Source organism: Mobula hypostoma, chromosome 1 (assembly GCF_963921235.1).
Source record: "Mobula hypostoma chromosome 1, sMobHyp1.1, whole genome shotgun sequence".
Lineage (NCBI taxonomy): Eukaryota > Metazoa > Chordata > Chondrichthyes > Myliobatiformes > Myliobatidae > Mobula > Mobula hypostoma.
Window position 1 is genome coordinate 79792842 of NC_086097.1, and position 24674 is coordinate 79817515.

The 24674-nt window shown below is 41.2% G+C and overlaps 1 protein-coding gene across 9 annotated transcripts in view; it reads right to left on the minus strand.

The window, feature by feature from the left end:
* Positions 1-24674, minus strand: part of LOC134348279 (gephyrin) — a 684809-nt gene that overhangs the window by 328331 nt on the left and 331804 nt on the right. For all 9 annotated transcript variants that reach the window (XM_063051467.1, XM_063051417.1, XM_063051452.1 and 6 more), the window contains one exon: positions 22154-22211. In XM_063051467.1, coding sequence (XP_062907537.1) covers positions 22154-22211 — 58 coding nt within the window. The remainder of the gene's footprint in view (positions 1-22153; positions 22212-24674) is intronic.

Sequence of the window (24674 nt, forward strand, 5' to 3'; positions counted from 1 at the left end):
GAGGCATACAGGAGTGAGATAGATCAGCTGATAGAGTGGTGTTGCAACAACAACCTTGCAGTCATTGTCAGTAAGACCAAGGAACTGATTGTGGACTTCAGGAAGGGGAAGTTGAAGGAACATACATCAGTCCCCGGAGGGATCTGCAGTGGAAAGGGTGAGCAGTTTCAAATTCCTGGGTGTGAACATCTCTGAAGATCTATTCTGGGTCCAACACATTGATGCAATTACAAAGAAGGCATGACAGTGGCTATATTTCATTAGGAGTTTGAAGAGATTTGGCATGTCACCAAAGATTCTCGCAAATTTATAGAGGTGTACCGTGGAGAGCATTAACTGGTTGCATCACCATCTGGTATGGAGGGGCCACTGCAGAGGATCAGATAAAGTTGCAGAAAGTTGCAAACTCAGCCATCTTCATCATGGGTATTAAGCTCTCCAGCATCAAGAACAGCTTCAAATGGCAATGTCTCAAGAAGGCGGCATCCATCACTAAGGACCCCATCATCCAGGAATGCCCTTTTCTCACTGCTACCATCAAGGAGGTACAAAAGCCTGAAGACACACACTCAACATTTCAGAAATAGCTTCCTCCACTCCACAATCAGATTTCTGAATGGACAATAAACCCTACTAGACTACCTTATTATTTTTATTTTGCTCTCTTTTTTAATATTTCTTATTGTTATTTGTAGTTATTAATAATTATTATAAATTGTAATGTACTGTTGCGTAGAACGATACATTTCACAACATATGCCAGTGGTATTAAATCTGATTCTGTTTCCAAGACTGAGGACTGCAGCATCAGTGGTGAGGACCACAATGGTATGGTCTAAGGAAACAGAGTAAAGCTTACAGGACGGCTTTGAATCAGTGGACAGAACCATATTCAAGGATTCTATTTTGGATCTGAGTGACTTCAACAAAACCTGCAGAAAGGCACACATTCATCCATGCAGGCCAAAGTTGTCATTGACTTCAACAAGACCTGCATGGATGAATGTGTGCCTTTGAGAAATTACTGAATATACTGTATCTAAATCGGAAACTCTGGATGAACCAGGAGTTTTGCAGTCTGCTGAGGGCTAGATCTGTAGTGTTCAAGACTTGGCAGTCCAGAACCCAGGAATGAGCTACAGAAGGAAATTGCGAGAGGAGAAAGGCAATTCTATGTGAAAGCAAAGACAAGATCAGATGCATAACAGTTGTGGCTGGTTTGTATGCATTATTTCCTATAAGGCAAAACCTAATAGCAAAACTGACAGTGATACCTCACTCACCAATGAGCTCAATGACTTTTATGAACACTTTGAAAGGGAGAATAACACTATACCTGTGCGAATCCCCACAGCATCTGCCAACCCTGTGATCTCTGTCAGGGAGGCGGACGTAAGAGCATCCCTCTTCAAGAGGGTGAGCTTTCACAAGGTATCAGGCCCCAACTGTGTACCTGGAAGGGTCCTGAAGACCTCTGCCAACCAACTGCCATCTTTCAACTGCCAACCAGGGCATCTTCAACCTCTCACTGCTGTTATTGGAGGTTCCCACCTGCTTCAAAAGGGCATCAATCGTACCAATGCCCAAGAAGAGCAGGTGAACTGCCTCAACAACGATTGCCTGGTAGCACTCACATCTACAGCAATGAAGTGTTTTAGAGAGAATGGTCATGACGAGAATTAATCCCTGCTTGAGCAATTAGACACATTGGAATTGGCCTACTGCCACAACAGTCTACATTGAAGACAATCTCACTGGCTCTCCTCAGCTTTGGAGCATCTGGACAACAGCAATACATACATCAGGCTGCTGTTTATTGATTACACCTCAATGTTGAACACCATCATCCCTCAACTACCAATTAGTAAGCTTTGAAACCTGGGCTTCTGTAACTTCCTCTGCAATTGGATCTTGACTTCCTCATCAGGAGACCAGTCAGTACAGATTGGTAATACTATCACTTTGCTGTCCATCACACAGGCACACCTCAAGGATGTGTGCTTAGCCCACTGCTCTACTCTCTGTACACTCATGACTGTGTAGCTAGGCATTGCTCAAATTACTCCTATAAATTTGTGCATAACACCACTGTTGTTTGCAGTAACTCAGATGGCGTGAGGAGATGTACAAGAAGAAGACAGATCAGCTGGTTGATTAGTGTCACAACAACAGCCTTGCAATCAAAAACAAGAGAAAATTTATAGATGTTGGTAATCCAAGCAACACACACAAAATGCTGGACGATCTCAGCAGCCCAAACAGCATCTATGGAAAAGACTATAATTGGCATTTTGAGCTGAGATCCTTCAGTAGGACTGGAGAAAATAAGGTGGAGTGAAGTTGGAATTGGACAGAGGAGTGGTGAAATCGATATGGTTAATGTTCTGTCGGCAGCTGGCAATGAAAAGATCGATAGAAGGCAGAAGACCAGAGTGGAGTGTCCAGGAAAAGGAGGAGGATTGAAGATGGGAGAAGGGGTCATCCGTGTGGAGTGGAGAGTCCTTGCCAAAGAATTAGGCATGGAGACAGAGGCAGTGAAAGAAGAGCTCAGTTTCATGGCAGGCATGGTATTTATTGAGATATGGGCGCAGGGGGACAAACGTGAGGCCCTGACTGAGGATGGAATGTTCTGCTCAGAGAGGAGAAGGTTGGAGGGGATGGTGAAGACTCAGCATGGATGAGAGCTGGGATCAGATGGGGGAAGGGGGTTAACAATATTAGAGGAGAGGGAAGGGCTGGGGTGTTCAGGTAAGGTGGGGTGAGAGAAAGATGGAGTCTCCAAGGACCCAAGAGCTGGTGTTGGGACTTGAGAGACATGGGATTGCAGAGTGATGGTGGGGAAAGGGAGAGAGGAGTTCCAGTGGCAGCACATAAAAACCCAGCCTTGAGGTGCTGTCAGTCAAGGCTGGAGTTGGACTGGAAGTTTACGTAATCTGCACTTTAAAGGTGTCCAAGGTTATTGGAACTCACATTGATAGCGGTAGATTCTGGGTTCTGAATCTTTTTGGGATCACTACAACCGTTGAGATCGGCAGCAGGGGCCGCAGTCTGGAGATGTCTGTGCCTGCTGACATGGGAGATATCAGGTTCTGTGGTCTGTAGACAGGCGATCTTCTGATCCTTGAGGATGTGAAAAAGTCAAAGAACCGACGATTGAAAGCATAGATCATGCAGAGGATAAAATAGTGGACAGGTCCATTGTAGGCAGCGGAGAGAGAATCTCGGAGTTGGGGAAGTTGACTGGGAAAGGAACACCAGGTACCTCCTCATGGAGGAAAGTAGAAAGCCGTGGGAGAATGTGATTACCTGGGGTCCTCAGAGGGTCTGAATCGAAAAAGTTTGAAAATGGATCTGGAAGCCAGGTGATACAAGCTGGCGGCGAAGACATGTTTCCAGGAAGCATAGTTGGCTATGGCAGCGGTCTGGGTGAGCACATGGTTGAAGAGTTGGGGGGCAGCAGAGATCACAGAGGAGGATCAGTGAGAGAGGGTTTCACTGAACTCCTGCCTGGCCTGCTGAGTTCTTCCAGCATTTTATGTGTGTAGCTTTGCAATCAATATCAGTAAGACCAAAGAATTGATTGCAGATTCTAGGAAGAGGAAGTTGAAAGAACAAACACCAGTCTTCATTGAGGTGTTAGCTGCAGAAAGGGTGAGCAGTTTCAAATTCCTTGGCATCATCATCTCATAGGATCTATCATGGGCCTAACACTTTGATGCAATCACAAAGAAAGCACAACAATGGCTTTACTTTGTAAGGATTTTGTGGTGATTTGATATGTCACCAAAGACTTTAGGAAATTTCTACAGACCTATGGTGCAGAGCATTCTGATTGGTTGTATCACCAACCAGTATGGAGCCTGTAGGCCAAAACTCAATGTTTTAGGAACAGTTTCTTCCCCTTCACTATCTGATTTCTTAATGGTCCATGAATACTACCTCACTGTTCCTCTTTTAGATGAAATATTTAGTTATATTTTTGTACTCTTAGTAACAATTATGTCTTGCACTGTACTGCAACCACAAAACGACAAACATCACATTAGTCAGTGATAATAAACCTGATTCTAAATCTGGTACTGCACAGAGTCTTGTCATCTTCAGAAGTTTTCGGATGACTCTGCCATAGTTGGATGCATCAGCAAGGGAGATGAGGCTGAGTACAGGGCTACGGTAGGAAACTTTGTCACATGGTGTGAGCAGAATTATCTGCAGCTTAATGTGAAAAAGACTAAGGAGCTGGTGGTAGACCTGAGGACAGCTAAGACTCCTGTTTCCATCCAGGGGGTCAGTGTGGAGATGGTGGTGATTACAAGTACCTGGGGATACGAATTGACAATAAACTGGACTGGTCAAAGAATACTGAGGCTGTCTACAAGAAGGGTCAGAGCCGTCTCTACTTCCTGAGGAGACTGAGGTCCTTTAACATCTGCCGGACGATGCTGAGGATGTTCTATGAGTCTGTGCTGGCCAGTGCTATCATGTTTGCTGTTGTGTGCTGGGGCAGCAGGCTGAGGGTAGCAGACACCAACAGAATCAACAAACTCATTCGTAAGGCCAGTGATATTGTGGGGATGGAACTGGACTCTCTCACGGTGGTGTCTGAAAAGAGGATGCTGTCCAAGTTGCATGCCATCTTGGACAATGTCTCCCATCCACTACATAATGTACTGGGTGGGCACAGGAGTACATTCAGCCAGAGACTCATTCCACCGTGATGCAACACAGAGCGTCATAGGAAGTCATTCCTGCCTGTGGCCATCAAACTTTACAACTCCTCCCTTGGAGGGTCAGACACCCTGAGCCAATAGGCTGGTCCTGGACTTATTTCCTGGCATAATTTACATATTGCTATTTAACTATTTATGGTTTTATTACTATTTATTATTTATGGTGCAACTATAACGAAAACCAATTTCCCCCGGGATCAATAAAGTATGACTATGACTGTTGCATTAAGACTTAGTTAACAGTGAACATGCCCATGTAGCTATCCGACCAGAAGGTTTTACAATTTTCAGAATGGATTGAACCTCAAATTCCGTTAAGGAAAAAGGTGGCGGTGCTTGCCTTTTAGTCATTTCTCATTGGTGCTCGGACATTGGGGTTATGTCAACTCCTTGTTCCCCTGACTTAGAACACTAATGATTAAATGTAGCCATTCTATTTGTCTCGAGAATTCTATCCGTGATCCTGACTGCAGTTTACATACCGCCAGCGGCTGATTATAAACAAGCATTCGCAAAACTGCATAATGCTATCTGTAAACAAGAAACAGCCCATCCCAATGCATTTCAAATTACAGTCAGCAACTTTAACCAGGCCTGTTTGAAGAAAACCCTGCCCAATTATCACCAGCATGCAACCTGTTGCACCAGAGGTCCCAACACACTAGACCACTGCTACACTATGATAAGGAGTGCTTATCGTTTTTTCTTGTGACTGCATTTTGGCAAGCCGGATCATTTGGCTGTACTCCTACTACCTGCATACAGACAGACAGTAAACTGCAAGGCTTCAGAGATCAAGACAACCAAGAAGTGGTAGCAAGAGGCTGAGGAACGGTTACAGGATTGCTTTGAGTCAATAGACTAGGCCAAGTTCAAGAACTCATCTGAGGACTTGAAAGACTGACTATACCAGGGTCGTTACAGACAAACAGCTGTGGGTGAGTGTGTCCCCACAAAATCATTCAGAGATATCTCCAATCAAAAGTCCTGGATGAACAATGAAATCCGGAATCTGCCGAGAGCCAGATCAGAGACATTCAAGTCAGGAGATCAAGAATGCTACAAGAGGTGCAGGTATGATCTCCAGAAAGCCATCTCTTGGGCAAAGTGGAAATTCCAGACTAGACTGGAATCAATGAGGGATGCTGAACAGCTGTGGCAGGGTTTAAATGTAATAAACTCCAACAAAGCTAAACCTTGCGACATAGAGGAGAGCAGAGCTTCGCTTCCAGATTATCTCAATGCCTTCTGTGCTCGCTTTGACCACCAGAACAGGTGGGAACCATCATTAACCGCCATGTCCCCCAATGATCCTTTGGTCTTAGTATCTGAAGATGACGTGCAGGCTGCCTTCAAGAGAGTGAATCCAAGGAAAGCGTCTGGTCCATATGGAGTACCTGGCTGAGTACTGAAGACCTGTGCCAAACAACTGACTGATATATTCACCGATATCTTCAACCTCTCGCTCCAAACAGGCTTCAACTGTACTGGCCTAAGAGTGTGGTAACATGTCTAAGTGATTATTGCCCAGTGGCACTTACATCCACAGTAATTTCAGAGGCTGATGTTGAAGCACCTCATCTCCTGGCTGAATAGTGTCTTGGATCCACTCCAATTCCGCTCCTGAAGCAACAGGTCTACAGTGGATGCTATCTCGTTGGCTCTTCACACAGCCCTTGAACATTAGGACAGCAAAGATGCATACATCGGGATGCTCTTAATCGATTACAGCTCGGCATTTAAAACCATCATCCCTTCAAAACTAATCAGTAAACTTTAAGACCGGGGGCAATACCTTCTTGTGCAATTTGAACCTAGATTTCCTCACTTGTAGACCCCAGACAGTTCAGATTGGCAAAAACATCTCCTCCACAATCACCATCAGCACAGGAGCACAGCAGAAATGTGTACTTAGCCCTCTGCTCTACTCTTTTACACCTATAAATGTGTGGCTAAGTACAGCTTCAACACCATATAGAAGTTTGCTGATGACACCACTGTGGTGGACTGTATCAATGAGGGTGATGAGTCAGCATACAGGAGGGAGATTGAAAACTTGGCTGAGTAATAACAACAACCTCAATGTCAAGAAAAGCAAAGAACTGATAGTAGACTTCAGGAGAGGGAAACCAGAGGTTCATGAGCCAGTAATCATTGGAGGATCAGAGGTGGAGAGGGTCAGTAACTTCAAATTCCTGGGTGTCAGCATCTCAGAGGATCTATCCTGGACCCATCATAGGAATATAATTGTGAAGAAAGCACGACAGCTCCTCTCAGGAGTCTGCGGAAATAAAGCAGGTCATCAAAAAATCTCGCAAACTTCTATAGTCCTATGGTGGAAAGTGTGCTGATTGTTTGCATTACTCTTACAGAGACACCTCTTTCTCCCTTATTAGGGAGAGACAGCCTGTGGTATGTCAAATACCAGGTGAACAAGTAGTCTTTGGAGTACTGCAAGTCTGTGTCTTTCCTGTTGCTTTGCTCACACTTGAGTGCTTGGTAGTGGGTGCTGATGCTTTTTCTTTTGCCGGTGGGGAGAGGGAGGATCGTTGCTGCTGCCACTTGCATGCAGGAGGGAGGAGAGCTGGTGGGGGGGGACTTTGGAGTTCTAACGTTTAACTGTCATTCATTCTTTAGGGGCACTCCTCTGTTTTTCATGGATAGTTATGAAGAAAAAGCACTTCAGGATGTATATTGCATTCTAGACTGGATATTGAGCAATGAGGAAGGGTTAATTAGCAATCTTGTCGTGAGAGGCCCCTTGGGTAAGAGTGACCATAATATGGTGGAATTCTTCATTAAGATGGAGAGTGACATAGTTAATTCAGAAACAAAGGTTCTGAACTTAAAGAAGGGTAACTTTGAAGGTATGAGACGTGAATTAGCTAAGATAGACTGGCAAATGACACTTAAAGGGTTAATGGTGGATATGCAATGGCAAGTATTTAAAGATCACATGGATGAACTACAACAATTGTTCATCCCAGTTTGGCAAAAGAATAAATCAAGGAAGGTAGTGCACCCGTGGCTAACAAGGGAAATCAGGGACAGCATCAATTCCAAAGAAGAAGCATACCAATTAGCCAGAAAAAGTGGCTCACCTGAGGACTGGGAGAAATTCAGAGTCCAACAGAGGAGGACAAAGGGCTTAATTAGGAAGGGGAAAAAAGATTATGAGAAAAAACTGGCAGAGAACATAAAAAACTGATTGTAAAAGCTTCTATAGATATGTGAAAAGAAAAAGATTGATTAAGACAAATGTAGGTCCCCTACAGACAGAAACAGGTGAATTGATTATGGGGAGCAAGGACATGGCAGACGAATTGAATAACTACTTTGGTTCTGTCTTCACTAAGGAGGACATAAATAATTTTCCAGAAATAGTAGGGGACAGAGGGTCCAGTGAGATGGAGGAACTGAAGGAAATACATGTTAGTAGGGAAGTGGTGTTAGGTAAATTGAAGGGATTAAAGGCAGCTAAATCCCCAGGGCCAGATGGTCTGCATCCCAGAGTGCTTAAGGAAGTAGCCCAAGAAATAGTGGATGCATTAGTGATAACTTTTCAAAACTCATTAGATTCTGGACTAGTTCCTGAGGACTGGAGGGTGGCTAATGTAACCCCACTTTTTAAAAAAGGAGGGAGAGAGAAACCGGGGAATTATAGACCGGTTAGCCTAACATCGGTGATGGGGAAAATGCTAGATTCAGATATCAAAGATGTGATAACAGCACATTTGGAAAGCGGTGAAATCATCGGACAAAGTCAGCATGGATTTGTGAAAGGAAAATCATGTCTGACGAATCTCACAGAATTTTTTGAGGATGTAACTAGTAGAGTGGATAGGGGAGAACCAGTGGATGTGGTAGATTTGGATTTTCAAAAGGCTTTTGACAAGGTCCCACACAGGAGATTAGTGCGCAAACTTAAAGCACACAGTATTGGGGGTAAGGTATTGATGTGGATAGAGAACTGGTTGGCAGACAGGAAACAAAGAGTGGGAATAAATGGGACCTTTTCAGAATGGCAGGCAGTGACTAGTGGGGTACCGCAAGGCTCAGTGCTGGGACCCCAGTTGTTTACAATATATATTAATGACTTAGATGAGGGAATTAAATGCAGCATCTCCAAGTTTGCAGATGACATGAAGCTGGGCGGCAGTGTTAGCTGTGAGGAGGATACTAAGAGGATGCAGGGTGACTTGGATAGGTTAGGTGAGTGGGCAAATTCATGGCAGACACAATTTAATGTGGATAAATGTGAGGTTATCCACTTTGGTGGCAAAAACAGGAAAACAGATTATTATCTGAATGGTGGCCGATTAGGAAAAGGGGAGGTGCAACGAGACCTGGGTGTCATTATACACCAGTCATTGAAAGTGGGCATGCAGGTTACAGCAGGTGGTGAAAAAGGCAAATGGTATGCTGGCATTCATAGCAAGAGGATTCCAGTATAGGAGCAGGGAGATACTATTGCAGTTGTACAAGGCCTTGGTGAGACCACACCTGGAGTATTGTGTGCAGTTTTGGTCCCCTAATCTGAGGAAAGACATCCTTGCCATAGAGAGAGTACAAAGAAGGTTCACCAGATTGATTCCTGGGATGGCAGGACTTTCATATGATGAAAGACTGGATCGACTAGGCTTATACTCGTTGGAATTTAGAAGATTGAGCGGGGATCTTATTGAAACATATAAAATCCTAAAGGGATTAGACAGGCTAGATGCAGGAAGATTGTTCCCAGTGTTGAGGAAGTCCAGAATGAGGGGTCACAGTTTGAGGATAAAGGGGAAGCCTTTTAGGACCGAGATTAGGAAAAACTTCTTCACACAGAGAGTGGTGAATCTGTGGAATTCTCTGCCACAGGAAACAGTTGAGGCCAGTTCATTGGCTATATTTAAGAGGGAGTTAGATATGGCCCTTGTGGCTAAAGGGATCAGGGGGTATGGAGGGAAGGCTGGTACAGGGTTCTGAGTTGGATGATCAGCCATGATCATACTGAATGGCGGTGCAGGCTCGAAGGGCCAAATGGCCTACTCCTGCACCTATTTTCTATGTTTCTATGTATACATTTCTCTGATACTAAATGTACCTTTCAAAACCTTTGAAGCAGCCTTGTACGGGAACACGAATGCCCTTGAGTGGAAAATTCTACAAAAGGTAGTGGATTCGGCCCATTATATCACAGGGTAAAACCCTCTGAACCACTGAGCGCATCTACATGAAACATTGTCATAGAAAAGCAGCATCAATCATCAAAGATCCTTACCACCCAGGCCATGCACTTTTCTCACTGCTGTCATCAAGCAGAAGGTACAGGTGCCTCAGGACTTGCACCACCACATTGAAGAACAATTACTACCCCTCAACCAACAGGTTCTTGATGAAAGAGGATAGCTACACTAATTTAAGGACTCAGTTATAGTGTTGTTTCATGCTTGTTATTTATTTATATCTTCATTTGCACTGTTTCTTTACAGTTAACAGTTCCTGTTCTATAGATTTGCTAACTTTGACCCACAGAAAAAGAATCTCAGGGTTCTACATGGTGACGTGTATGTGCTCTGATAATAAATTTTACTTCGAACTTTGACAGTGTTGTTTTCAGCAAACATAAATATGGTTTTGGAGCTGCACTTAGCCACACAGTCATAACTGTAAAGCGAGTAGAGGAGAGGGCTAAGCACACAACCTTGAGGTGCAGCTGTGCTGTTGGATATTGTGAAGATGCTGTTGCTAATCCGAACTGATTGGGTGAGGAAATTGAGAATCCAATTATATAAGGAGGTACTGAGGCCAAGATCTTGGAGCTTATTGATTAGTCCAAGAGGATGATAGTATTGAATCTTGAACTGTAGTTGATAAAGAACATCCTGATGGATGCACTTTGCTGTCCAGATGTTCCAGGGTTGAGTGAACAGCCAATGAAGTGGTATCTGCTATGTACCTGTTATGATAGTAGGCAAACTGAAGTGGATCCAAGTCGTTACTCTGGCAAAAGTTGATATATTTCATAATAAACCTGTTAAAGCACTTCATCACAGTGAACGTAAGTGCTGCTGGATGATGGTCATTAAAGCAGGTTACCACATTCTTCTTAGGCACCTTGAAGCAGACCGCAAATGCAAGAGGTTAAAGATTTCAGTGAACACTGCAGCCAGTTGAAGTCTTTAATACTCTGCCAGGTACCCCATCTGGGCCACCCTCCTGGGTCACTGGGAGTTTGTGATAGCTCTTTATTTTGATGATCAAAGTGAGCATAGAAGGCATTAAGCTCATCTGGAAGCGAAGCCCTGTTGTCACCTATGTCGCCTGATTTCACTTTGTAAGAGGTGATAGCATTCAAGCCCTGCCACCTCTGTCGAGCCAGGGATGAAAAGCTTGTAATCTGGACAGACCAGAGGAATCAGTATTATTCTAAATACAAAAAAGATGAAGGAATCAAATTGACAAAACATTTTGATAGAGCAGAAGGCTGCTGTTTATATTGGCACATGTTTAAAAAGAGAAAAATTACAAGGCAAAGGAAAACAGAAGAGGATACGGACTCCCTGGTAAGATGGTGACATGCTTGGGTGCAGTGGTCTCTCTGGGTTCAACCAAAGGTGAAATCATTTCACTCTCGCAAGACATTGCCGGTTATCAAGAACATCAAGTACAGCAGGTCTATCCCACGAGCGAGTTGCTGGATAGCGGTGGAGCTGGACTTATTGCACACCATGTTGCAATCTGTATCAACCACTCAGGGAAGTGTGCGATCCAACAGATTGTTTTGAACTTCTTTGTTGTGATCATAAAATCCAGTTGGTAATGTAGAATGCTGCAAGTCCAATTCACTAGTTCATTGGTGAGACCGACAGCAGGGGAACTGTGTAGCCCCGGATGTGCATGGACCAGTCCTCATTCATGCCTTGGATTTGCCTATTGCGGCCAGTAAGGGAAAAGACACTGGAGCTGTCTGTGTGTCACTGGATTCAGCGCTGGGTTGTGGGCTGGCCCCTCCCGTTAGTGCTGTCCTCTATTGTCATTCGATGCACTGCCCGATATGAGGAACTGCTATGGGCTTGTTTTTGCAAATACACGACTCCAGGGCAAATTCCATGCACCATCAATCTACGACATTCAGGAACTTGGGCTATATTATTATTTTTAAATATATTTTTGTAACTATGTTCTTTTTTTGCTATCATGATTATATGTACTATCAGTGCTGTATGTGACTGTTGGTTCTGTGCTTTGCACCTTGGCCCCAGGGGAACACTGCTTCATTTTGCTGTAATCACATGAATGGAGAATGACAATTAAATTGAACTTGAACTTATTTTTGTGTATTTCTCAGAAAGTCAACAGAGGCACATCAGGCCAAGATGCTTCACTGTACGTTACAATTTTTGTGAATGTAATTGACAGGAAAAAAATCTTTACACAGTAGTTCCAATGGCGCACAGTGGTTACTTTTTCACAAAGAAAACTTGTTGAAGTGAGATGGGCAGAACTAGATTACAAGATCTAATGATGCCAGCATTTGTTCAAAGCAAAATACAGCAACAAGAAACTATAATCTTTTTGCCACGCTTTCTTTAATGGATTGTAGAGATGGCAGTCTCATTTAAGTACATTGATTGCACAACAGGTTCTGAAAATAGCATGCATGGAGGAGTGTGGCTGGGGAGGGAAGAATCAGATCAGGTGTGCATGGTCTGTATCCCTTCATTTCCTGCCTTTCCATTCATCTGTCTAAAGGTCTTTTAAATGCTGCTGTGTTATCTGCTCCTTCTACCTTCCCAGCAATACTTTCCAAGCACCTCAAATTCTGTGTAAAAAAAATTGCCTCGAACATCTTCTTTAAACTTTTCCCCTCTTACTTTAAAGTTATGCCCCCTAATATTTAACCTTTCCACCTTAGGAAAAAGACTGTCTCCCCTAATATGCCTCTCATAATCTTATACATTTCCATCAGGTTGTTCCAGAGAAAACAATCCAAGTTTGTCCAAATTTCCTTTATAGCAAATACACTCCAATACAGGAAACATCCTGATAAATCCCACTGCACCCTCTCTAAAGTTTCCACATTCTGTAATGCAGTGACCAGAAATGCACACAATACTCCACATGTGGCCAAACTAACATTTTATACAGAAATAACATGACTTCCTCACTTTTACACTCAATGCCATAACCAATAAAGGCAAGCATTCTTTATCCCTTCTTTATCATTCTATCACATATATTGGCAGATTCAGGGGACCTCTGTACAGCAATGCTCCTAACTGTCTCAACATGTGACCTCCCAAAATTTAATACCCCACATTATGTCCAGATTAAACCCTGCTATTTCTCTGCCCAAATTTCCAAATGATTCCGGTTAATTGGGGTACACCGGGATAAATATATTTTTGGCTCAATTAAACAGCTGTCCCAATTAGCCAAAGTCTCATGGAAATAGTTCGAAAGGTATAAAAAAAAATGAACTACCATTTAACTGAGTACCAATTTATGTATTTTAAAAAAATACAGAACAAATTAGAATGCTATCAATACCTCTATATAAGTATAAAACTGTCTATTAGTTCCTAATAGTTATCAACAGAGGAATTCATCCAGTGTGTGTTGTCATGTTCTTTTGATTGACTGTAAATGAATAAAATCAGTGCAGATAACTAGTACAGATAATGGACTGCCTTCGTACAATGCTTTCAATGATTGCATCCTTCAAATCTTCATTTTCATTGTAACTTTCAAGATGATTGTTGAATTTTTCAAATTCTTCACAGTTCATAACTTGTTGAATAGTGAAATCATTTCATTTTCAATTCCATCCATTTCTGGCTTATCCAGGTCTGAATGCTTGAAACTGCAGTGAGCAAAACAGCTTTTAATTGTCTTACTGCTTATTTCTCACCAACTATAAGTCACAAAAAAATCACTGCTTTTTGAACAACGTTCATCAATATTCACAACTCCACCAATTTTTGTTTACGAGATATTTCGGCAGACACTTAAATAGGCAAAGCATAACAGGATATGGTTTAATGTGAGCAAATGGGACTAGTGTGGATGGGCAAAAAGGTTGGCATATTGTTATGGGCTAATGGACCTGTTTCTGTACTGTACAACTCTATGACCATCATCCTTGAAATTCTACTCCTAAATCTGACTCCTAATTTTGCAATAAATACTTAAACTTTCCCTACCATGAGCACCTTTTGACTTACTCAATTCAACCTGCTCTCCATCAATATTCATCCCCTGCATTGCTATGCACTAGAAAATAAAAAAAGTCAAGTATTTATAGTAACCATTATACACAAGTTTATTTACATTAATCTAACTTTGAAGTTATGTTTTCCATTTGGAGTGATATGGTGAAATAACCCACCATTGATATTAAAGGATTCAGTAAGCTGGCAAACAACATAAATGCATTTCAAAGTTATCTGCCACTGCAAGTTTGTGCATCACTGCAAAGAAGTCCCTTCAAGTTCAAGTTTAATTGTCATTCAACCATACATGACTATCCATGAATAGAGCCAAACAGCATTACTCCGGCGCCAAGCTGCAAAACACAGTGCCAACAGTCATACACAAACAACAGGAATTCTGCAGATGCTGGAAATTCAAGCAACACAAATGAATTGGACTTGCAGCATTCCACACCACCAAATTCAACAGCGTCTTGCAATCACATGAAAAGTGACTAAAATGATCACTCATTGTTAGACTGCACACCTCCTTCGCTCTGATGTCTCTCTGACGTAGACAGCAGTAAATCCTCACCGTCTAGTTTAAGATATTAGCTACTTATTATCAAATGTTTATTCATGCTTTGAATAACTGATCAGGAACAATATTTAAGAATTTGTATGTTACATTTATTGGTTAATTATACTCCAATCTGATGTGATCAAGAAAGCTTTATAATCCACTTGTACTTATCGTTTAAAGAACTGCTCACTGTTTTGTTCATCCATAACAATCTCCTATTCACCATTTTGATATCTGAGATTGAATGATGCTCTAATATCGGTTCGGAGGAATTAACATGTAGGAGTGAATAAGACTTGTGCCTACAACTAAAAGGAGCACTGAGAAACAAGATCAAAACTCACAATGGTTACAATAAATCTGCAAATGCTTCAAGGAAATCAGAGTGAGAAACAAACTGCTGCAAACTGCAAGTTCAAAAAGACTCACTAAAAACTAATTCAATTCAACTGTACGAAACCATGTTAGTTGGAATACTATGTAATTTTACATATAGCTATTGAAACTAATTGTAATTGATTTTAATGCATTCCTTTTCATATTGGTTTCTGATCTCATTTGGTCCTTGGACTTTAGTATCAAGAAGATGCATAAACCTTCACGGGTGAAATTCGGAAATAGAACATCTAACAGTACAGTACTGGACAGGTCCTTCAGCCACAGTGTTGTGTTGAACTAATTAAACTTTTAATTAATAGGATGAAGGTTCCTGATGACGGGTCTCAGCCCGAAATGTCAATTATTTACTCTTCACCTGGCCTGCTGAGTTCCTCCAGAATTTGTCTGTAATACAAGCATGTCATACGCTTTCTTTATCACCGTATCAACCTGTGCAGCACTTTATGGGAGCTAACGACATGGACCCTAAGACTTCTCTATATACCAACACACCTTGACATTAACAGTGCACAATCCCTTTTCATTTAATCTCCCGAAGTGCAACACTTCATAACTGGCCAGATTAAACCCCATTAGCCATTTCTCTGTCCATATGTGCGACTGACCTGTAACACTCTGTATCCTTTGGCAATCCTCTTTACTGTGCACAACATCATTAGTCATTATATTGTCTGTGAATTCAATAACCCATCCATCCACATTTTCACAAGATCTTTGGGGTATATCTCAAACAGCAGCAGTGCCAGTAAAGGTACCTGAGGAACACCACTGGTCTCAAGAGTTCTAGCCGCAATAAGTCTCAGCAGCCTCTATCCTCTATCTTCTACAGGCAAGCAAATTCTGAATCCAAGAAGCCAAGTTGCCAAGGATCCCATGCACCTTCATCGTCTGGATGAGCCTAGCATGAGGGTTCTTGTCAAATGCCTTACTAAAATCCATAGAGGCTATATCCACAGTTCTACCCTCACAAGACACCTCCATCACTTCCTTGAAAAACTCAATTAAGTTAGTAAGACATGACTTGACCTGCACAAAGCCATGCTGTCTCTAATTAGGTCATGGTTTTCCAAACGCTCTTAAATCCTATCCCTAAGTATCCTCTCCAAAACCCTCCCTACCACTAACCAGTCTATAGTTTCCATGATTATCTGCACTTACTTTCTTGAATAACAGAACAACATTAGGTACTTATCACTTCTCTGGGGCCTTATTTGTGGCTAGAGAGGACATGAAGATCTTGGTCAAGGCCCCAGAAATCTCATCTCATCTCAATAACCTGGGTATATCCATCAGGCCCTAGGGACTTACCTATCTTAATTTCCTTTATGAGACCCAACACCACCTCTTCTTTTACCTCAAAATGCCCTGGCATATTAGCACGATGCACACTGATCTCACTATCCTCCATTTCCTTCTCCTTCATTGTAAGTACTGACAAAATTTCTCATTTAGGACCTTGTCCAAATCCTCTGCCTCCGAGCATATTTTTGCTGCTTTATCATCAAGTGTTCCCAATGGTTCAACACCTGGCTCACTTGAATCTATTTATTGCTTTAAACTCACTGGGGTTGTTTCCACATTTACTTTAAACCTACAAGGTTCCCATTTCCCTCACTCCCTTTAACCTCACAGGGATTCAATACCCATGCTCACTATGCTCTGTTCCCACACTCCTTTTAAACAAACCATGGCCAAGTTCATGTGTTTTTTTAAAATTCATCAGGGCCTTGTTACCTGCACTCCCTTACATTCCTCATAGCCCCATTCTCATTAACTTTTGAAACTGACTGGGGCTCTGTTTCCATTTAAACTCACCTGGAAAATGTGTTGTACTGCTACATTTTTAAAAAGTGAACTAAAAGGAGAAAATATTCAATAGTGCAGAATACCTGCCAGTCTGCCACCACCAAAGCTAGATTAGTGGAGTTCTATGGTGCCCTGTAACAATCTACTTTAAAAGAACTAAGTATAACTGTAGGCAACTATAAAAAATTTAAATAACCAATTTTAAACACCAATAAAGTCTGCATTAAGGATGTTCCTTCTGGTCTGAAGAAAATAGAAACAATATACATTCCTGGAATTGGTAAAAAAGTAGTTCAATTACTCTAATGAAATTGATACTGCAGAACACTAGGACAAATAATTGAAAGGCAAAATATGCTCTTACTTAACATTAAGTATTTCTTTCAATTGCATGCTGATCAAATCTGGGTTTCATTCCACCAAAAGAAAAGCATATCCAATGTCTCTGCAGTACTTCCAAACGTTCCAAATGCAAAGGATATTCAATGTTAAAAGTTCAAAGTAAATTTATTATCCATGTATATATACGTCACCATCTACAATCCTGAGATTCTTTTCTTGCAGGCATTCACAAAGACACACAATAGAATTAATGAAAGACTGCGCACAACAAGATGCATAAACAACATGTATAAAAGACAACAAACTGCAAATACAAAAGAAGAAAAGAAGTGAATAAGCAATAAATATTGAGAGCATGAGAAGAAGAGTCCTTGGAAGTGAATCCATTGGTTGTGTTTAGTTTGTGGTTGGTGTGAGTGAAGTTGAGTGAAGTTAACCCCTCTGGTTCAAGAGCCTGACAGGTGAGGGGTAATAACTGTTCCTGAAAATGATGATGTGGGTCCTAAGGCTCCTGTACTTCCTTCCTGATGGCAGCAGCGAGAAGGGAGCAATGCCTGCATGGTGGGCGTCCTTGATGATTGATGCTGCCTCCCTGAGACAGTGCTCCATGGTGTTTTATCTATGACAGACTGGATTCTATCTATTATCTTTTGTGGGCTTTTCCATTCAAGGGCATTGGGGTTTCCATACTAGGCCATGATGCAACCAGTCAATATACTCTCCACCACAGGTCTATAGAAACTTAGCAAAGTTTTAGTTGACATGTCAAATCAATGCAAACATCCAAGAAAGTAAAGGCATCACTGTGCTTCCTTTGTGATGGCACTTATGTGTTGGACCCAGGACAGATCCTCTGAGATGTTGACATCAAGGAACTTAAAGTGCTGATCCTCTCCACCTGTGATCCCCAGATGAACACTGGCTTGTGGACCTCCAGTTTCCTCCTCCTGTGGTCCTTGGTCCTGCTGAGATTGAGTGAGAGGTTGTTGTGTGGCACCACTCATCCAGATTTACAATCTCTGTTATTATACTGATTCATCACCACCTTTGACTCAGGCGACGACAATGGTGTTAATTTACACCCATTCCTTTTTGACATTGCTTAACCGAGTTAATTGCATCAATATTCTATCCAACATCTCGTTAGCAAATGTGCAGGCGCTGGAGAACAAAATTGAGGATCTGAGGACAAAGTTGCTGCATTGGAGAGAAATGAGATGTTGTTGCGTTCTATGTTTGACTGAGACATGGCTTACTCACAGTACACAAGATATAGTAATCAGACCCTAGTGCAGTTTCACAGGATAAACTGAACTGCTGATTCAAGAAAGGCAAAAGATGAAGGTGGGTGTTTCATGATAAACTCCAGGTGGTGCTCTGATGTGGCGGTTTTGTTGAACTCTTGTCCCCTGGAACACTTAATGATTAAATGTTATCTGTTCTATTTACCTAGGGAGTTCTTCTCCATAATCCGGACTGCAGTTTACATACCACCAGCAGCCGACTATAATCCAGTGCTTTAGATACTACATGATGTGCCATCTCCAAACAAGAAACAGTCCATCCTAATGCATTTCAAATCATAGTCAGGTACTTCAATCAGGCTTGTTTTTAAGAAATCCCTGCCCAATTACCATCAGCGTATAGCCTGTGTCATCAGAAGTCCCAAGACACTAGACCACTGTGATACTAAGATAAGGAATGCCTACCGTTCCATGCCCAGACCACATTTTGGTAAATCAGATCACTTGGTTGTCCTTCTGCTACCTGCATACAGGCAGAAGCTAAAGAGTAAAGCTCCAGAGATTAGGACAACAAAGAGGTGGTCATGGGAGGCAGAGGAGTAGCAATGGGATTACTTCAAGTCGGTGGACTGGGTTGTGTACAAGGATTCATCTGTGGATCTGAATGAATACATCATGGTTGTCACGGACTTTATAAAAGTTTCAGATGAGTGTGTCCCAAGAAAATTATTCAGTTTCTCTCAACCAGAAGCCATGGATGAATCATGAGATCCAGAATCTGTTGAGAGACATTCAAGTCTGTTGAACAAGAAAGTTACAAGAGGTCCAGGAAAACTATCTCATGGGCAAAGAGGCAATTCCAGACAAAAGTTTAATCAACGAAGGATTCTCGGCAGTTGTGGCTGGGCTTGAATGCCATCACTTCTTATAAAGTAAAACCAGGCAACAATAGGACTTCATTTCCAGGTTAACTTATTGTTTTCTGTGGTCGCTTTCACTGGAAAAACATGGAGGAATCATCATTAACTCCCATAGCCCCCAGTGGTTCTGTGATTTCAGTCTGTGAAGCTGACATGTGAGCTGTCTTCGGAAAGCTGAAAATAGGGTACCCAGACAGAGCAGCTAGCCAAATTCTAAAGACTTGTGCTGATCAACTGGCTGTAGTGTTAACTGAGATCTTTAACTTCTTGCTTCGGCATTCTGATATACCCACCTGCTTCAAGCAGATTTCACTTATACCAGTGCCAAAGGCGGCCATGGTAACCTGCCTCAATGACTGTTGTCCAGAAGCACTAACATCCATAGTGATGAAGTGTTTTGAGAGGTTGATGATGAAACATATCAACTCCTGCCTGAGAAACAACTTGGATCTGCTGCAATTTGCCTACTGGCGCAACAGGTCAACAGCAGATTGGCTCTATACTCAACCCTGGATAATCTGGTTAGCAAAGGTGCATACATCTCTTTAACGACTACAGCCTGGCATTCAATATTATCATCCAGTGAAGACTAATCAATAAACTTCAAGACCTTGGCTTCTATACCTCCTTGTGTAATTGGACTCTTGATTTCATCACTCATATACCCCAGTTTGGATTGGCAACAGCTCCTCCAAAATCTCCATCTGTACAGCTTCACCACAAGGCCATGTGCTTAGCACCCTGCTCTACTCGCTTTACACTTATGACTGTGTGGCTAAGCTCAGCTCCAATGCTATATTCAAGGTTGCTGATGATGCCACTGTTGTAGCCCAAATCAAACGTGACCAAATCAGCATACAAGAGAAATTGAAAATTTGGCTAATTGTTGCCACAACAATCTCTGATCAATGTCAACAAGACCAAGGAACTAATTATTGACTTCAGGAGAAGGAAACCAGAGGTCCATGAGCCAGTCCTCATCAGAGGATCTGACATGGAGAGGGTCAGCAACTTTAAATTCCTCATGTTATCATTTCAGTGGACCTTTAGTGGGCATAGCACTTAAGTGCAATTATGAAGAAAGCACGGCAGCACCTCTACTTCAGCATGGCATCTAAAACTCTGCCAAACTTCCACAGATGTGTGGTGCAGAGTATATTGTCTGGCTGCAAAAGAAGCCTGATATGCAAACACCAATCCCTTTTAATGAAAAATCCTATAAAAGTAGTAAATACAGTCAACTCCATCATGTGTAAATAACCTCCCCACCATTGAGCACACCTATACATATCTTTTTTGCAGGACAGCAGCTACAACTATCAGGGACCCCCACCCCCAACCAAGTCATGCTCTCTTCTCGCTCCTGCCATCATGAAGAAGGTTTAAAAGCCTTAAGACTGACACCACTCAGTTCAGGAACAGTTATTGCCCTTCAGGCATCAGGCTCTTGAACCAAAGGGGATAATTTCACAAACCCCATCATTGAAATATTCCCACACCCTATTGACTCACTTTCAAGGACTCTTCATCTCATGTTCTCCATATGTATTCCTTATTTATTTATAATCATTATTTTTTTCCTTTTGTATTTCCACATGTTGTCTTTTGCACACTGGATGAACACCCACATTGCTGCAGTCTTTCATTTTTTCTATTATGGTTATTATCCTATTATGGACTGATAGAGTATGCCCACAAAATGAATCTCAGGGTTATATATGGTGATATATATGTGCTTTCACAATAAATTTACTTTGAACTTTGAATATTCCAAGATATTCATTCATTTCCAGTGCTACCAATGGAAGTTGGTATCTCTTCAAATATGAGTATGCGAACAAAAATTGCCATAACAGATTCAGAGCTTTTGAAATGCACAATCAAGAACTGTGATAATGTGCATAAACTGCCAACTTTTTCTGAAAACTGAGATAAAATATGTCATTATCTATACCACGTGCACTTAAGTAATTCATCAGTTTTCTGTTAGAGTCATTCAAGAGAGAAGAACATTGTGTAGCTGGCTCATTATGTCCATTTCAGTACACCGCATATTGGGAAGGATGGCAAGACTTTCTTAAAGAGGAAGTAGAGGTGATCTATTAATACTGAAGAGTCAGTTATATGGAGAGGGCAAATTTGGACTTGTTCATCTTATAGCAATAACGGCAAAGAGAAGAGTTAATGTAGAGGAGCAAAATTAAGAGGAGATTTGACACACTTATGGAAACTATCTTCAATAACAGCTGTGTCAGTAACCAGAGGAAGAGATTTAAAATAAGTGACATTGGAAAAGAGTGATCTGCTGATGAAGTGGTAGAAATGGTTCAATAGTTCAATTTAATATCAGCGAATGTACACAGTATACTACCTGAAATCTTTACTCTTTTCAGGCATCCATGAAATAGAGAAAAAAAAACAAAAATATCAAGTATAATTTTCAAAAAGTGTATTCACTAAATAATTTAAAGACAAACATTGATAGGACAGTGGAAGAAAAATAAGCATATTTTTGGCCATAATTTGATGGACTGCCTTCCATGCTTTAAAACTTAATGAACATCTCATCCATCAACATTCACTTTTGCAGTTAATTTTGAACTGTCGTTTAAACCAAATTAAGTATTCTTCAAGTTGTCAAAAGTATAAAGATATTTTTTGAAAATCTGCATGGAATATTTAATTTCTGGTCAACAACAAAGATGAGTAATTAACAATCTAGTTGCCATTGACCATGTTAACTTTTGAAAAATAGAGCATACGATACACTCAATTAATCCTGCTTGTGCACCATTAAGGGCTGAGTGATTTTATTAGTTTGGAGTTGAAGATGTATATACTTCAAAACTCTGGATCCTAAGTATGTATAAGCCAGTCCAGAATTCAGGTGATAGAAGTCTCATAGCGCTGTTAAACAAGAATTGAGAAGTGAGTAAATCTAGCCACTTACCTTGATTTCATCAACCTCATCAGGTACTATCTTGTATGCAGATACTGTTCCTCCCAACCTACAAAAGAAAAGTATAGATCTTTCAGTACATTTTGTTTTTGACCCTTCACATTACAGGTATCCCCTGCTATCCGAAAGTAGAGCGTGCCTATGAAACCGAAGAAGCAACTACATTAATTTATATTTGATAAAATTTTTTGAGCGTTCCCAGACCCAAAAAGATAACCTACCAAATCATACCAAATAGCACACAAAACCTAAAATAACGCTAACATATAGTAAAAGCAAGAATGATATGATAAATACACAGCCTATATAAAGTAGAAATTATGTATGTACAATGTAGTTTTACTTATCAGAATCGGGAAGATTTAGCCAAAACTGATTTGTAGAAAAAAATTTGCACGTACACGCATGCGTGCACACCTGCCTGCGCAAGGCTTCACTGTCATGGTAGTCTTTCTCGGGGTAAACACAAGTTTAAAACGGGCGCCTTTTTTTGAAAAAACAAAAATCCTCTTCGGAATTCTTTTGGTTAGCGAAAACAGGTACTAATGTAGGTCTTTCATAAAAATGAAGTGTCGTAAACTGAACTTTCGTAAAGCGGGGGACACCTGTATAGATAATTTCTGCTAAGTATCGAATTTGTGCCATGCCAACCTTTTTGGCTCATCTACACAAATCCCACTTTTGGGATCATTGGATACATTACCCTTCCATACCTTGCCTGGTTAAGTGTCTGGAGTTGTCATACCAGATGTCAGCCACACTTTGTGTAAAAGACTTACCCCTCCGTTATAAAACTCTTTCCTCTCACCTTAAACCTAAGTCTTCTTGCTTTTGATACCTCTCCATTAGGAAAAAGATTTAATGCCTTTGTAATCTTATACATCTCTATCAAGCCACCCCTCAGACTTCTTAGCTTCAGGATAAACAGGCACAGCCTATCCAATGTCTCCACATAACTAAAGTCTTCTAATCCAGGCAACTTCTGGGTGAATCTCCTTTGCACTTGCTCCATCATAATCTTCTGACTGTGTTGCACACTATTCCAAGAGTGGACCAACTTGTGTTTAATAAAGTTGTAACATAATGTCCTATCTTTTGTATTCTTTACACAGCATATGAAGGGAAGCATGCTTTGCTACTGCCAATCTGTGTTGCTGCTATAGTTCAGGACCTTATGTGTCTCCATTCATCAATATTACTTAGCGCCTTATTATTAACCATGTATGTCCTATCTTATTTGACTTCTCAAAATGCCTCATTTCACACTTTATGGGATTAAAATCCATCTTCCTATACTCCATCCAATTTTCTATCTGATTCCTATCTTGCTGTAGCTTTAGCTAATTTTCGTTGCTATCCACCAATTTTTATGTCATCCACATACTTACCAAACATATCCTTTGTTGACAAACATGTCACTAATATAAATAAAGTGAAGTACTTTCAGGATGCTGGATCAAAATAAATGTAGCTAATTTTCAAACAATCTTTATACATCATGGGCCTTCATTTCCTCTTCCAGTTCACTTGAGACATGTACATAGATTGACTGTTGAATTAATGATGCTGGCATGAATGGTGACCAATACAGTGATGTAGTAACAGGCTGAAATTTGATTAAATTGGATAAAAATTCACAGATGAACCCCTGCTTATCATAAGAATGCAGATTCAGTCATAATTTTACCAATATGTTCAAGAATAGCATGTAATTTTCTAACGGTAAGTGAGATAAAAATATGAGAGATTGATGAGGAGGTACAAGAAGATCTATTTACCAGGGGGTAAACCAGACAAGAGTGCAAGATCAAAAGAGGAAAAAAGCAAAAGGCTGGACTTTGTCCATTGAGAAAGTTGACATTTCAGCTTTCTTTCTCTCTTCATAAGTATTAAATCTTGAGCATTTTCCATTCATCTTTCAGATGTCCACTGTCTGAATTTTTTGTTTTACATTGCTCATATATTTTAGAACATAGAAAATAGAAAACCTACAGCACATTACAGGCCCTTCGGCCCACAAAGCTGTGCCGAACATGTCCTTACCTTAGAACTACCTAGGCTTACCCATAGCCCTCTATTTTTCTAAGCTCCATGTAGCCATCCAGGAGTCTCTTAAAAGACCCTATAGTTTCCACCTCCACCACCGCTGCCAGCAGCCCATTCCACACACTCACCACTCTCTGCATAAAAAACGTACCTCTGACATCTCCTCTGTACCTACTTCCAAGCACCTTAAAACTATGCCCTCTCATGCAAGCCATTTCAGCCGTGGGAAAAAGCCTCTGACTATCCACACAATCAATGCCTCGCATTATCTTGTACACCTCTATCAGGTCACCTCTCATCCTCCATCACTCCAAGAGGAAAAGGCCGAGTTCACTCAACCTACTCTTATAAGGCATGCTCCCCAATCGAGGTAACATCCTTGTAAATCTCTTCTGCACCCTTTCTATGGTTTCTACATCCTTCCTGTAGTGAGGCTACCAGAATTGAGCACAGTACTCCAAGTGGG